The sequence below is a fragment of the Aythya fuligula genome, chromosome 20 (genome assembly GCF_009819795.1).
Source record: "Aythya fuligula isolate bAytFul2 chromosome 20, bAytFul2.pri, whole genome shotgun sequence".
NCBI lineage: Eukaryota > Metazoa > Chordata > Aves > Anseriformes > Anatidae > Aythya > Aythya fuligula.
Genome location: NC_045578.1, coordinates 7,827,275 through 7,840,740, shown reverse-complemented (window position 1 = coordinate 7,840,740; position 13,466 = coordinate 7,827,275). Strand labels below are relative to the sequence as shown.

Genomic DNA, 13,466 nt, shown 5'->3' with positions numbered 1-13,466 from the left:
TCTTGTCCTTCAGCACAAGAACTGGGCTGCATTTGGAAGAGTGTTGCCAGCAGGCCAAGGGAGGTGATCCTCCTGCTCTACTCAGCCCTGATGAGGCCACACGTGGAGTGCTGTGTCCAGTTGTGGGCTTCCCGGTACAAGAGGGACATGGAACTACTGGAGTGAGCTCAGAGGAGCGCTAAGATGATTAGATGACTGGAGCACCTGTTGTACAAGGACAGGTTGTTGTACCAGGCCTGTTTAGCCTGGGAAAGGGAAGACTGAGTGGAGACCACATTAATATACATAAAGATCTGAGGGGAGTGTGTTGAGAGGATGCAGCCAGACTCTTTTCAGTCGTACCCAGTGTCAAGACGAGATGCAAGAGGCACAAACAGGAGGTTCTGGCTCAATATGAGGGGGTCACTTTGCTGTGAGGGTGACAGAGCGCTGGGACAGGCTGCGGATTCTCCTCTGGAGAAATCCAAACCCCGCTGGACGACACCCTGCGCAAGGTGCTCGGGGCGATCCCTCTCACAACATGGTGCAGGGACCGCCTCCTCTCCCCGCCTCCCTTCCACCATCGGCCATTTTGAGCCCGTGCCCGCCCCGCCCCGCTCCCGCCCGCCGCAGTCTCGCGAGGCCCCGTTTGAAACGGCGGCGGGCGGGCGGGCTCGGCGGCTCCCCTCAGGCAGGCCCGGCCCGGCCATGCCGCTGCAGCCGCGGCTCCTCCGCACGTACTCGCGGCGCGGCGGCCACCTCCGCCCGCTGCCTCAGCCCTCCCGCTGGATTTCGCCGCCTCAGGACCGCAGGCGGCTCTTCAGCTCCACCTCGACCGCCTCCAGCTCCGCTTGCTCCAGCGCCCCCTCCGCCGCTTCGGACGACCCCGATTTCTCTCCTCCCGACAAGCGCCGCCGGCAGCCGCTGGGTGAGCGCCCCGCCCGGGCTCGGTGTCTGCGGAGCCGGCGCGGCGCCGCCACACAGGAGAAGGATGGGAAGGAGAACCGGCCGCCCGCCCTCAGCTCCCCGTCGCCTTCCCCGCTGTCTCCCTGCGCCGCCCGCCGCCGCCGCCGCCAGGGGCCGTCCCGCGGGGCTCGGCGCCCCCTGCTCTGCAGCACCCCGCAGTGGGCGCCCCGCCGGGGCCGCCGCACGCCGCCGGCCGAGCTGAGCGGCAGGCTGGAGGAGGGGGGCTCGGGGCTGCAGGGCAGCCTGGAGCTCTTCTCGTCGCCCCGAGAGGGGCAGGACGCCTCGCTCGGCAGCGGGCCCGGCACGCCCGAGTCGTCGAGGGGAGAGGCGGAGGCGTCGCCACAAAGGGCCGGCAGGGTTCTGAGGGCGTCCGTGCGGGGAGCCCTGTTCCTGCAGCAAAGCACAAGCGTTCCTCCCGCTCACGGCGAGCCCCTGCACTCCACCCCCTATGGTGGTGGTAGGGCTGAAGAGCCAGGCGATGATGTAAAGAGAGGTTCAGCAGAAGGAAGCCTGAGCGCTCAGGGAGGGAAAACCAAGCTCCAGCCGACGCCGGTGGTGGTCTTGAACCGTCAGGAAGTGCCGCTGTGGCTGACGAGCATGAAAGCTGACAAAAAGGCAGGTGCTCAACCTTCCTGCCAGAAGCCAGCATCGCCTTTGGGCCCTCAAGGAATGGTGGAGTATAAAAACAAACGCACCAAGGTCGGTTCTGCAGAGGGAAGTGCCTGTAGAAGAGCTTGCATCAGTGGCTTCAGTGCCAGGCGGTGGGATAGGCAAATGAGGCTCTGTCCCCAAAGACTCAAAAACAAGAGACAGCAGCAGGCTAATAACTCTTTTTTCAGACCCCAACTAAGACCAAAAGGAAGGAAGAAGGGTGGTCAGGAAATGTCTGTAGATACAAGAGACAACGATTGTTCATTCCTCAGTAACTCCTATGCCTGGGGTAGACTTCGAGCGTCTCTGTCCTTCCATAAGAAAAAGAAAGTTACTGCAGACGAGTGTTCCTACAATAGCATCCTTTGTACCCCTTCTGTGAATTCCGAGGTTACAGGGCACCAAGCAACCCCAAATTCTAGTATGGCTCAGTACTGTGCTTTATCTGCTTCCTCCATGGTACTGCTGGTTCCCAGGAATGCCTGTTCAGGCCTGGAGGTAATGCTTACAGATGCAGAGAAGGTTTTGGGGGAATGCCAGCAGGAGAGACCTATCACTTTTGAGGAATGCATTCCTTTAGATAAGATGAAAGATTGCAAGAAAATTGGAGAAGGGGTGTTCGGAGAGGTTTTCCAGATTGACAGTAATAGAGGACCTGTGGCCTTAAAAATAATTCCCATTGAGGGGACTGAAAGAGTGAATGGTGAAGCTCAAAAAAGCTTTGGAGAGATTCTACCAGAGATAATAATTTCAAAGGAACTCAGTCTTCTGTCTGAAGAGTCTGTGAACAGGACTGTAGGGTTTGTTAGCTTGTACTCTGTGCACTGTGTTCAAGGGGCCTATCCTAAGTATCTCTTAGAAGCTTGGGACAAATATGATAAAGTAACAGGATCAGAAAATGATCGGCCAGACCTTTTTGGGAAAGAGCAACTCTTCATGGTTCTGGAGTTTGAATTTGGAGGCAGTGACTTGGAGAACATGAGAAAAAGATTGAATTCGGTGGCTTCAGCAAAAAGCATTTTGCACCAGGTGACTGCTTCCCTGGCTGTGGCAGAACAGGAACTGCACTTTGAGCACAGAGACTTACACTGGGGGAATGTGCTGGTAAAGAAAACAGATGTCAAAGAGCTTAATTATGTGTTAAATGGGACGACGTGCACAATCCCCACAAGTGGGATCCATGTCAACATCATAGATTATACCTTGTCTCGGCTGGAGAAAGATGGGTTAACTGTTTTTTGTGACCTTTCCACTGATGAAGAGCTGTTCCAAGGCACAGGAGACTACCAGTTTGATATCTACAGGCAAATGAAAGCAGAGAACTCCAACAGCTGGACTGACTATAATCCACACAGCAATGTCCTCTGGTTGCACTATTTGTCAGATAAACTCTTGAAAGATGTGGTTTACAAGAAAAAAGAATCAAATTCTGCCTTGAGAAAAATAAAGCAGCAGCTCGTTAAGTTTCGTAAAGAAGTATTGACCTTTGGGTCTGCCAGTGAAGTTTTGCATAGCAGCAGCCTCTTCCAGTGAGTAAAGGAGCACAATGCTTCCAAGAACTAAGTCACTGATGCCCCTTTCCCCTTTGTCATTTTTCTCTATGGTCTTTTTAAATGTTGGCATGATGAAGAAATGTTACAATCAGTTACCAGTATGAAAAATGTGTAAAAATGCACAAAAAAAAGCCACCTGCTTTAAGATGTTTCCATATGTACTTTTTTGAGGGGTGAGGGTGAAAGGGAACAGACTTGACATTGGAGGTGGGGGGAAAAGATCTCTTCAGGCTTATTAGTTCATGTCCTGAATTCCACTTAGATTATTAGAAGCTCTTCCCTTACTATATTTATTTCTTACAAATTAAAACAAACAAACAAAAAGATAGGCAAAGGTAAATATTGTTAGCCCAGTTAGGGATAGAAAGGGAGAGAACACCTACCTTTTGACTTAGTTTTTAAAATGAACTTTTGCTCAGTTTGCCCCAACATGTACTTGGAATAATGCTATAAAATTTCCTGAAGTTTCTGTAGTGTAGTTTTAAAAAAAATCCTAATCTGCAATAATACAACCTTTTTTCCTCTGTAAGGGCCAGTGAAGAGGTATTGTGTTATGGGGAAAAAAAAAAACAAAAACAAAAAACACAAACAAGAGGTACCTGTGTTCCTGATGCATTTTTCAGAGTTGCTATGTTCTGACCTTGTACAATGACAGGAACCCAAATCTGTAACTTGATGGTAGCATTAAAGCGATTTTCTCCATTTATCTACGGAAGAAAATGCACAAGGTAAGTGTTCTTTAGTCCTGATTGCAGACAGATGAGATGAACTAAATTTGAAGCTATACTTACATTAAATTTAAATTCTTTGTTTTCAAGTAGTCCTTGGCGAACGTTCATGTACATTAAAGACACTGGCCTGCAGAGGAAGATAAATTAAAACTAAGTGAACATTGAATTTAATTATTATTGAACATCAGTACATCCAGTGACCCACATGCATTAAGGAATAAGGAGGTAGCATGATCAAATTTGTTAAACAGGAATGTTAGTTTCACAGTCTGTATATGGGCATATATGCAGTCTATCAATTAGATGCATCTTTGAAGCAATCTTGAAGGTATTTTTAAATCAGTTAAATAGTTAAGGGTTTATATTTGACCCTAGTTATCTCCCTGCCTATGATGTTTTGTTGTTCCATCTTCCAGACTCTTTACTTTTGCTGTCTTATACCACAGAAAACAACTTGACAATCTGCAGCGCTTGAAACTATTAAGATGGAAATTGTGCTGGAATCCTACCAGGCATCCTCTCAACCCTTTTTCCTCTAATTGACTAAAGTAATATAATGTAATTGAATATTCTTAAAACTTACTTGGTAAGAACTGCAGTGAACGCATATCTGACATCAAGGACATGTTTTTCAGTCAGAATGGTGGTATTTTCATTTATGCTTTAAAAGAAAAAAAAAATAATTTGATGAAACAGCTTTATTATCTGCCTGCCTTGGTTTTCTATTTCTATGGTTGCCAGATTGTGGATATTTGCTATACTAGAGGGATGGAAACACGGAATGGCAGTAACTTATGAAAGAAGGGGTGCCATCCTGCTCTCCTGTGGGTTAACATACTGCAGTAATGTTGGAGTAGCCCTTCATTACTATGGATTTTGGAAGCTGCCATTGCCTTGGAATATTTCTCCACATATTCCCATTTGTGAATACATAATAATGCCTTAATTAATCAAAATTTAAAAGCTTCTCACGCTTCAAAAAATTTGGACATTAAACTCATGTATAAACCTTTGCCTTAAAGTGTACTTGCAGTGAAGTTGCCAGAGATGAGTCCTCATTTCCTTTTTAAAAATGCTTTTTAATAAAGTGCTGTGTGCTAATCAGTCCCATTCAAGTTAATTAGAGGAATGTGACAAGAAAGGAATAGTAACTTCCCTGTATTAGAAAGCCCTGATCGAGAAAAATAACTTGAATACATCCTCATCCTGACTATTTGGAATAATAGTTCTACTTGGAACAGAGCTGGATTATGTTACTCATCTGTTTTCTCTGATAACAAAGGAGGATGTCAGAACCAAGTTTTCCAGTTTAGGAAACACAAGGTTTTAAATATATACTATACTTAAATTAGGAACTTAAGGGATATTCTATCTTTTACTGAAATAATGAAGTAAGAGCAAAGCTAAAATAATAAAGGAAAGATTTTTTATATGGGTCCAAATGCTTTAGACGATTGAAAAGGACAAGTACAATTTTGTGAAACTAGTGACAGATAAATAGTATGGATACTGAATAGGAATTACAGAATTTCTTTTACAGTGTATTTTGTGTTGAAAATAGCAATACTCACTTGGTGATATTAACAGTGATAGCAGACTTATTTGGGAATACACTTTCATCTAATTGCCAAATCACGGAGAACTTTGCCTATTTTGAGGAAAGAGAAAGATATAACAAAATATTGATTACCCTGTAAATACAGTCTTTAACTCACCAGGATACTGTTAAAACGGGATGGATAATGTATTTTCTGCTCAGCATTCCTTTCTGGAAGAGTTAAAGTGTAGGAATTTGGAAACTATCACTTGTGCATGTGGGTGATAAGCTGAATTTGAAAGAAGAGATGCTATGGCCTAACTGTAAAGGTGGGGGATGCCAGCACAGCTACTCAAAGTACCATTTAGAGGAAGGGAAAAATGAAAATTATCATCTCCACTTACTGTTGTCTTCTTGAATACTGGATGCCCAATTCTGCAGTTCAGGGATAATTCCACAGAAGTGAATGGTATTGGCAGGCCACAGTGAACAGCAGGAGAGGATGGCTGCCAACAGAACAAGGATGCTCTTCAATAGCAATAAAAATAAACTGGGAAATTCAATTCTGTCTGCTCCCATAAAATGAATTAGGTGCAAGTAGCCCAATAAAAGCTTGGGAGTCTTAGATAAATCTAGTAATTCAGGCTGTATTTCTGACAACTAAAATACTGTCCCTCCCCCAACCTTGCTTCAAGATTTACTTAGGTAGTAAATGAATGGGCGGTAGAGTTGTGTTTTCTTTCAGCACTGTTTTCTTTCTGCAACTAGCTGAACAATTGTTTTGTGATCTTACCTCAGCTGTCACCTTCTTAAAATGGAGATTTTTAGGATAGTACAAGACCATAGTTGTCATGTATGAGTCATCTCCACTGTTATTTAGTAAAAAATTCATGGACACTTCTTTAGTGTAGCCCACCACTAATTCGTTTCTAGAAGCAAAGAGAAAAGTATTAGGCTTCATGTAAAAGAAGTTACATGTAATTTCATAAAGTTTGTTTTTAAATAAGAGACCTATTTTGGTTCTGGTAATAACTCCCTTGAAGTACTTTCACACACAGGATAATGCAACAGCTCAATTAATTATTCATTATTGTTCAGGGTGTGTAGGAAAATGCTTTCTTCTTAATATTGAAAGCAGTTATCTCCAAACTTTAGGTAACATTTTTTCGTTTCTCTTTTACATCAACAGCTTTTAAACATTGTTCCAGCCGATTAATTTTCCAGTGAATCTCTAGGGTGACTTTTTACAATGAAGTAAACAAAATGCCTTATGCACAAAGATGGCCTTTAAATATGAATGCTAAATAAAAAAATCCAAGTAATACAACTACTTTGACTCACTGAATCTGACTTGTCAAAGTTAAATGAGCAGTACAGATGGTCTTGTTGCAGTCCTTCTTGTAAGGCAACTGAAAGCAAACACAGATCAAGTTAAAATTTAACAGTCCTGATTTTTCCAAGGTAGCAGGTTTAACATATCTTTACGTATACACATATATACAGGGGTCCTTCTCTGAAAATCAAAATTCCCATGACCTCAGTTAAGGAGAAGTTGGACAAAAAGGACCCTCTAGTGATGTAGTAAGTAGTGAAGTTTGTAATTTAACTCCCAGGACAAGTTCTGATTTCATTAGGACATAAAGTCTTCAGCGGGGGTAAGGTCTTGTTAAACAATTGCCAGTTGTTTACACCTGGATTGCCACAGGACAATAATGTTAATTTTCAGGGACAATGTGTTTTTCTTGAATAAACATTTTCATATGATACATGTATGCCATTTTATAGGCTCACTATTCTGTAGCGATGAGGTTACTTCCTTCAGCAATAGTTTTATTCAACAATAAAAATCTGTCTGTGGCTGATGTTTCTGCAGAAGTTCAGTGAAAATTAATAGTTAGCTTTGGGGTGCACAAGTAATAAGCCAAACTGACCAACAATCAAGAATCTCATGAATTATTCTTAGGATATAAATGTATCATCATAATGTCTAAGTCTATGGCAACTATGGTAATTAGTGTTCATTATCACTCAGTGCTAAGTGTGATACTAACTTTTCTGTCCTATGCTTTATTGACTGCTAATTAAATATTGAACTGTGGTTTAAGACACCTATTAAGCAGCCAAAGATGCCTCTTTACAGAGCTTTGTGATTGGGATTTTAGACTAACTGTGAAAAAGGGCCAGATTAACGTGTACTGAACTGCAAGTGAGGAAACAGGATCTCAAACTTAGAGGTTCAGTTTATTGGGAGTTTGCAGCCTTCCAACTATTGCTTTGAAACGAGTAAATCTAAACAAATTATATATGTATAGCTAATTTTCATTATTTTTAAAATCCATTCACTCAAAAATTTTGTAGGTATTACTACTAAATACACCGTTCAAATAATGAAAAGTATTTCACAAAACATAAAACCAATCTGCCTTCTTCACAGGTAGCATCTAATCTCATCTTAAACAGAGACCCAGGAGGAATGTGGTCAAAAGTGAAAGGTTGGATCCTAGAGAGGAGATTCTCTTAATAGGGTAATAGTATCTCTTTGGGGGAAACCCAGGCCTAAAGTCTACCTGGAATACAATAATGATAACTAGAAAAGCTAGCAGAGGAGAGAAGGCAACATACATAGGCTAAGAAAAACATGATTATTATTATTTTTTTTAATAGTGAAGACTGCATTCTGGAAAGAGAAGAGCTCTTCAGTATTTTATTACCTGAAAATGCATTTCTGATGGCTGATATTTATCAAGCACAGGAACAGCAAACTCCGTACTATCGTTTTTCTCACAGAGCTCATATTTAACTCTCAGATAAACATTGGAAAAACAGTCGAAGTCACATGGCTACAAGAAAGGAAGAACATGAAACTGATAAAATATCTGGATATTAAAATGCAAAACAGTCTTCACACATTACATCTGTTTCAGCTTCTGTCATGTGGCAAGTTTAGGGACCTTCTGACTCAGATGTTGCCTTTGGGCCACTGATTTTAATAGCCATCAGTGGACCATAAATTTGTCAAATGTTTTTTGAGGGATTTTACACATTTGGCTCTCATGACATCATCTGGGTAATGCATTCACTGATTCAGTTATACATTGTAAATAATGGTTTCCTTTATGTTTGTTTTAATCCTTTAGAGCTTCATGACTCTCTGACAACTCTTGCATTATAAATAGTTCACACAAACCCAACAGGATGACAGTTTGATTTATAGGAATACAAATCAAGATGGTACACATCCCCCTCAGCTATAAAACATGCTTAGCAAGTCTAACACCCAGAAAACCACCCAATTATAGTAATTTTGCATTTCAAGGGAGATTAATCATCATGCAGATTCTGTTAAAAATCCTCTCCTCTTAACCCTTCTTTCTGTAGTGAGTCTGACCAACATCACCTACCAGCGTGAAAAGCTGCAGCTCAGAGCATGTGTGCTCTCTGACTAAGAGCTTTCCACTTGTTGTGGTGTTCTGATCCTTAAACTGTAATCTCTTCTTTGCCATTTTCACATCTAAGTCCACCGTGTAGAGAATATGTAACTGTGAAAACACTGGAAACACAGACAGGAATTTCTTGTGTGCTCAGAACAAAGCAATTGCAAAGCGTCAGTGAATGAAGGGGAACAGAGTTCGGATCTGTAGCTCCAGCATTCACAGAGGAGGAAAAAAACGGTGATATATTTCCAACATCTTCCCACAAGCCAAGCAAAATGGAAAAGCTTTTCCAATGACCCCTATATTGCCTGCTCATGCACCCTACAAAGGATCTGAAAGTTTAGGCTGAGATACAATATGCAAGATTTTCAAAATTCTTTTTCAGATATACCAGAAATTGTCCACAATGCCAAGTTTCTAATACGGTGTAGGACCATAGATCTTAGTCTGATCACAATTCCCATTTATTACCTTGTTGAGACACTGGTAAAGCTGAGGTTATATTGAAACACAGTTTTGCTGTAACAATGCTGCTGTTCTGGAAAATTACTATTCTCTCAGGGTTGAATCTCATGCTGGTGAGAAAGTGAACAACTGGTCTCGAGCTAGTCAGTGGAGAGCAAATAAGAAACAGAATTAAATTTTTGAAACATTCAGGAAAAAATATTTTAAGAAATCCTGGCAGCAAGCTTAACAAGTGCTCAGCTTTTCCATGATATTTCACCTGGACCAAGCTAGCCTATTTACAGAAGTTCCAGTTTCTGCTGGGAACACTGAGAATGTACAAAATCCCATGAGCCTGAAGGAACAGACAGCCAAAATACACCAATATAGCTAGAGTTTCAGAATTAAACTCACTGTTTATGTTTCCATTAGATGAACTCATTATCTAGTGGTAAAAATTCTCTCTTTATCTACAATTTGTTTCCAAATACAAAATGCAAGAACAAAAGCAAATCTGCTCATCATGTTTTAGCCCTTGCGAACTCCTCAAGTCATTCAGCTACCAGACATCTGACTGAAAATAAGGCAAGGTTTGTCAAGAAGATTTTTTGTCTAAATGACTAAAACCATCAGTGCTGAATTATAGACGTTAACCAATTAACATACATCTTAATGTTCATTATCTCATACTTGCTCGAAGCCTTAGGCATTCAAAGACAAAAGCTTTTGCAACTTGAGCTAACAACTTTACATTTTATATGATTTCTTCTAGCACTGGGAAAGATTTTTTAATGTCTGTCCAATGCCAAATTAAAAATAGAATCATTACACAGTGCTTGGAACACAGATTCTAAATTTGTCTTTGAAACATTTCCCCAACACACTAAAATGTAGCACTCATTACCTACCGGAGCACAACCACATTCTCCAGTGATCCTACTGTAATATCATGGAGACCATCATTAGTGAAATCAAAACCACCATCAATGGATTGTCCAAAATACTGGAGTCCTGCTGATATTTCAGAGGCTTTTACTCTCTAATAGGAGAGAGAGACAACAGCAAATATAAGTCAGGATCTCCCTCCTGTCCTTTGAAAAATACACTTCTTTTCATAAGGCTGTTGTGAGGTTGATTTTGTAACATTCCTGACACACAAAATATTGGCTATTAACTTGTAATAGATGGGCAGGCTTAAAAAATAATACATTTTTCTATAGGCAGCACATGAATCCAGCTCCCTTGCCTAAGCAGACAAGCGAATAACTGCAATTAAGGAGCAGGTCTGCTGCAGAAGCCTGTGGACTCATATAAACCATCCAACACCTGCAAATTTCTCACTCATCAACAGAAATGTGATGTGAAAGTCCTTCCTCCCAGCCTCTTGCTACAAAAACACAAGCTTTTCCCTCCCATAGTGGACTGGAGGCAAGTCCCAACAAGACACATACTTGAGAATAAGAGCTCCTGATCTTGTCCTTTTCACCATTAAAGATGTAAATGCTGCCAAAAGAGGAACTGTTTGAAAGATGACCTTCAAGGGGGGCACCAACTGCAATATCCTCATATCCATCCCCGTTGATGTCTCCAATGCTGGCCATGGTAAACCCAAACCTTGCAAACTGAGTGGTCACCTGCACATTTAAATGTCCTTCCAAGGTGAATGAACCAGTCTGAAATACACCCGAGAAAGAAATCCCTTTAGACAACTGTAACTTTAGTAACTCTTACATAAGGGGGGGAAAAAAAAAAAAAAAAAAAAGGCCTCACTACGCATTGGTAGTACTTAAAATGTGAACAATAAAGCCCTAAACAATAAGAGATTCAAGATAACAGCTAATTTTCAGACCAAAAGCTTGATCCAACTCCATGCAAATTCTCCCACAGAAGCAGTGTCCCTGGACAGCCCTATGCAAGCAGACACACTTAAGGCACTATCTGTTTTTAAATCATGAGCAGATTGAGTTGATCCCCTGCTCGTTTCAAGCACTACGTTACAGAAATAAGCCACAAGAGGGTGCAAGTTGTTTGAATTCGAATGGATGCCCAGACCGTTTTCTGCTTCCAACAATTTGGTATGTGCCCTGAGCAAATTTTAGCAGTGCACCACCGAGAGCTTATCCTGGTCTGCATGTTCAGTTCTCACTCAAAATGACGCAATTAACATATATCCTGGCTATATGCATCTGGTATACTGGATCCAGTAGCTGGGCCCACAAAAAGTTTTGTTTTCTTCAGTCCTAGGAAGTAAAGTTTTAGCAGCTACCAATGTATACATTTAGTGCAAACATTGAAAAAAAAACAAAAACATTGTTTGGCAGAGCAAAGTATACACCAAAAAATGCCTAGGTACAGGCAAAAGACACAGTTTTATCACACCGTGATATCTGTGTACCTTAGGCACAGAATGGTTTTATTTCTATTTTTTTTCTCTTTCATATTCTAATGACTAAGACAGGACTGCTGGCTTCATCCTGCAGTCCTCTACCATACAGGGAGAGCACTCTCAGTGAGAGCACAAAGGAGGAATGTTTTATTTGTCACTACTTAGGCATGGTTGGAAAATCCCCAACATGGAGTGTTTACGCTACCAGTGTTTTTACCTCTGTCTCCAGGCGATAGACGTAAACCCTTCCTTCTTCCCCTTGGATGTGATAAAATGGAGCTCCAACAAGGAGAAGATCTGTCTCCCCATCACGGTTCACATCAAGCGGGCAGAGCTCAGAGCCAAAATAAGATCCGACCTGGGCTCCAGAAAAAGACAAGCAGCTCTTTCACTGGAATTCTCTATATATAGCTTTGTAGAATTAGCGTCCTTTGCAACAGTAAGGCAATTTTTAGAACAAAACATCACATATCTACTTATATGTGGATCACTTCACTATTATTTATTACATTACTGCCATCCTCGGGGACAGATCCTGTAACCAGCATAACAGTACCAAAATCATTATTCAACAATGTGACAGAATAAAAAGTAAAATAACACAGTTGATGACGTCTTTCCCCATGAGCCATGAGAACAGAACATAAATATAGTACACCCCACTTAGCTAAATGTCTTCCCACTCTTTTTCCAAATTTCATGATTTCTTCTGGTGTTCCCAAAGTATAATGGAGTGAACTAAGACTGTATAATCCACATCTAGCTAAATCAGATGCTTGGCAGTTCTCTGATTCCTACCTGTAAGACCTCTAACCAATAAAAATATGGTGAGGTAAGTGTGCCAGTACCCTCCAGCAGCCTGCTGCGAGCAATTCAACTTTGATAATTTCCCCCAGCTGAGCAACTTGTCCCAGAAACTTAGACTTCAACAAATCTCATCTAAAAAAATGAGGCTGCCTGACCATAGTGGGTTTAACAGTAATAATAAGGCTAATGGATTTATTCAAACATTTATAATGGCTTTACTCTTTTTTCAAAGGGTGTAAATTTGTCTGGACAAAATGAGGCTGTTGCTTGAGCAATCTAGATGTATGCAGCACCCCTGACCCCTACTGACTTGCTTCCCCCTGTGTGAGTGAAGCACCGTACCTGTTCTCCTTGCAGGGTTTGTTTCAAGTGGCCATCCTGAAACACCAATACCTTCCCTGTCATGCTGTGCCGTGGAGCTCCAGCCACGTACAAGGGTCCATATCCTGTGCGCACCACTGCCACGCTGTATCCTGGTGCATTCATACAAGGAGCAAAAAGATCATACATGTCAGTACCGTACTCTATGCCTGAAGGAAGAAGCCCACAGAGCTTGGACTGAGGTAATTGACTAAACTGCTGCTCTGAAAAACCTGCTTGAACTCTTGAGGACTTTTCTTAGCATTTGTCGCAGTTCCTGAATGCTTATCTAATATACACGACTTTTGGCTTAGAATCCTTCATAGAAGCGCGGAAAACATTATATTCCATATAAAATGCAAAAATAGATCTGTTATGGGGCTTTTGTAACAGGAAGGTAATGAGAGAAGGATTATCCTGACACAACCAGTCCACAGCACCTCATATGACCTGGAAGAACTGCAAGACCAAGGCTACAGTCAGGAGATACAGGGATCATAAGGCTACAAAGCACTGGGGTGAATAAGCAAGGCCTTATTTGTCACTACGCCAAGAACATTATTGATTCACAAACTGTTTCTTCTCCAGACACTCACAGCAAGTCAAACATTTATACTT

General features: G+C 41.8%; 2 protein-coding genes across 2 annotated transcripts in view; one reads left to right on the top strand and one right to left on the bottom strand.

Annotated features, from left to right (window-relative positions):
• ITGAE (integrin subunit alpha E) overlaps positions 1–13,466 on the bottom strand; it is a 32,154-nt gene that overhangs the window by 4,005 nt on the left and 14,683 nt on the right. Inside the window, exons 18-31 of the mRNA XM_032201050.1 lie at positions 12,831–12,961; positions 11,899–12,039; positions 10,747–10,968; positions 10,204–10,334; positions 9,323–9,456; positions 8,819–8,967; positions 8,129–8,257; positions 6,759–6,826; positions 6,211–6,346; positions 5,822–5,923; positions 5,452–5,528; positions 4,464–4,541; positions 3,941–4,007; positions 3,749–3,856 (exon numbers count right to left, since the gene is read on the bottom strand). Coding sequence (XP_032056941.1) covers positions 3,749–3,856; positions 3,941–4,007; positions 4,464–4,541; positions 5,452–5,528; positions 5,822–5,923; positions 6,211–6,346; positions 6,759–6,826; positions 8,129–8,257; positions 8,819–8,967; positions 9,323–9,456; positions 10,204–10,334; positions 10,747–10,968; positions 11,899–12,039; positions 12,831–12,961 — 1,673 coding nt within the window. The remainder of the gene's footprint in view (positions 1–3,748; positions 3,857–3,940; positions 4,008–4,463; positions 4,542–5,451; positions 5,529–5,821; positions 5,924–6,210; positions 6,347–6,758; positions 6,827–8,128; positions 8,258–8,818; positions 8,968–9,322; positions 9,457–10,203; positions 10,335–10,746; positions 10,969–11,898; positions 12,040–12,830; positions 12,962–13,466) is intronic.
• Positions 688–3,751, top strand: HASPIN (histone H3 associated protein kinase). The gene has a single exon (XM_032200821.1). It carries the CDS (start codon positions 688–690, stop codon positions 3,127–3,129), a length of 2,442 nt encoding a protein of 813 aa, XP_032056712.1. The 3' UTR covers positions 3,130–3,751.

Excerpts from the sequence above, each read along its gene's own strand:
- HASPIN (XM_032200821.1), top strand. The coding sequence starts at position 688 with ATGCCGCTGCAGCCGCGGCTCCTCCGCACGTACTCGCGGCGCGGCGGC.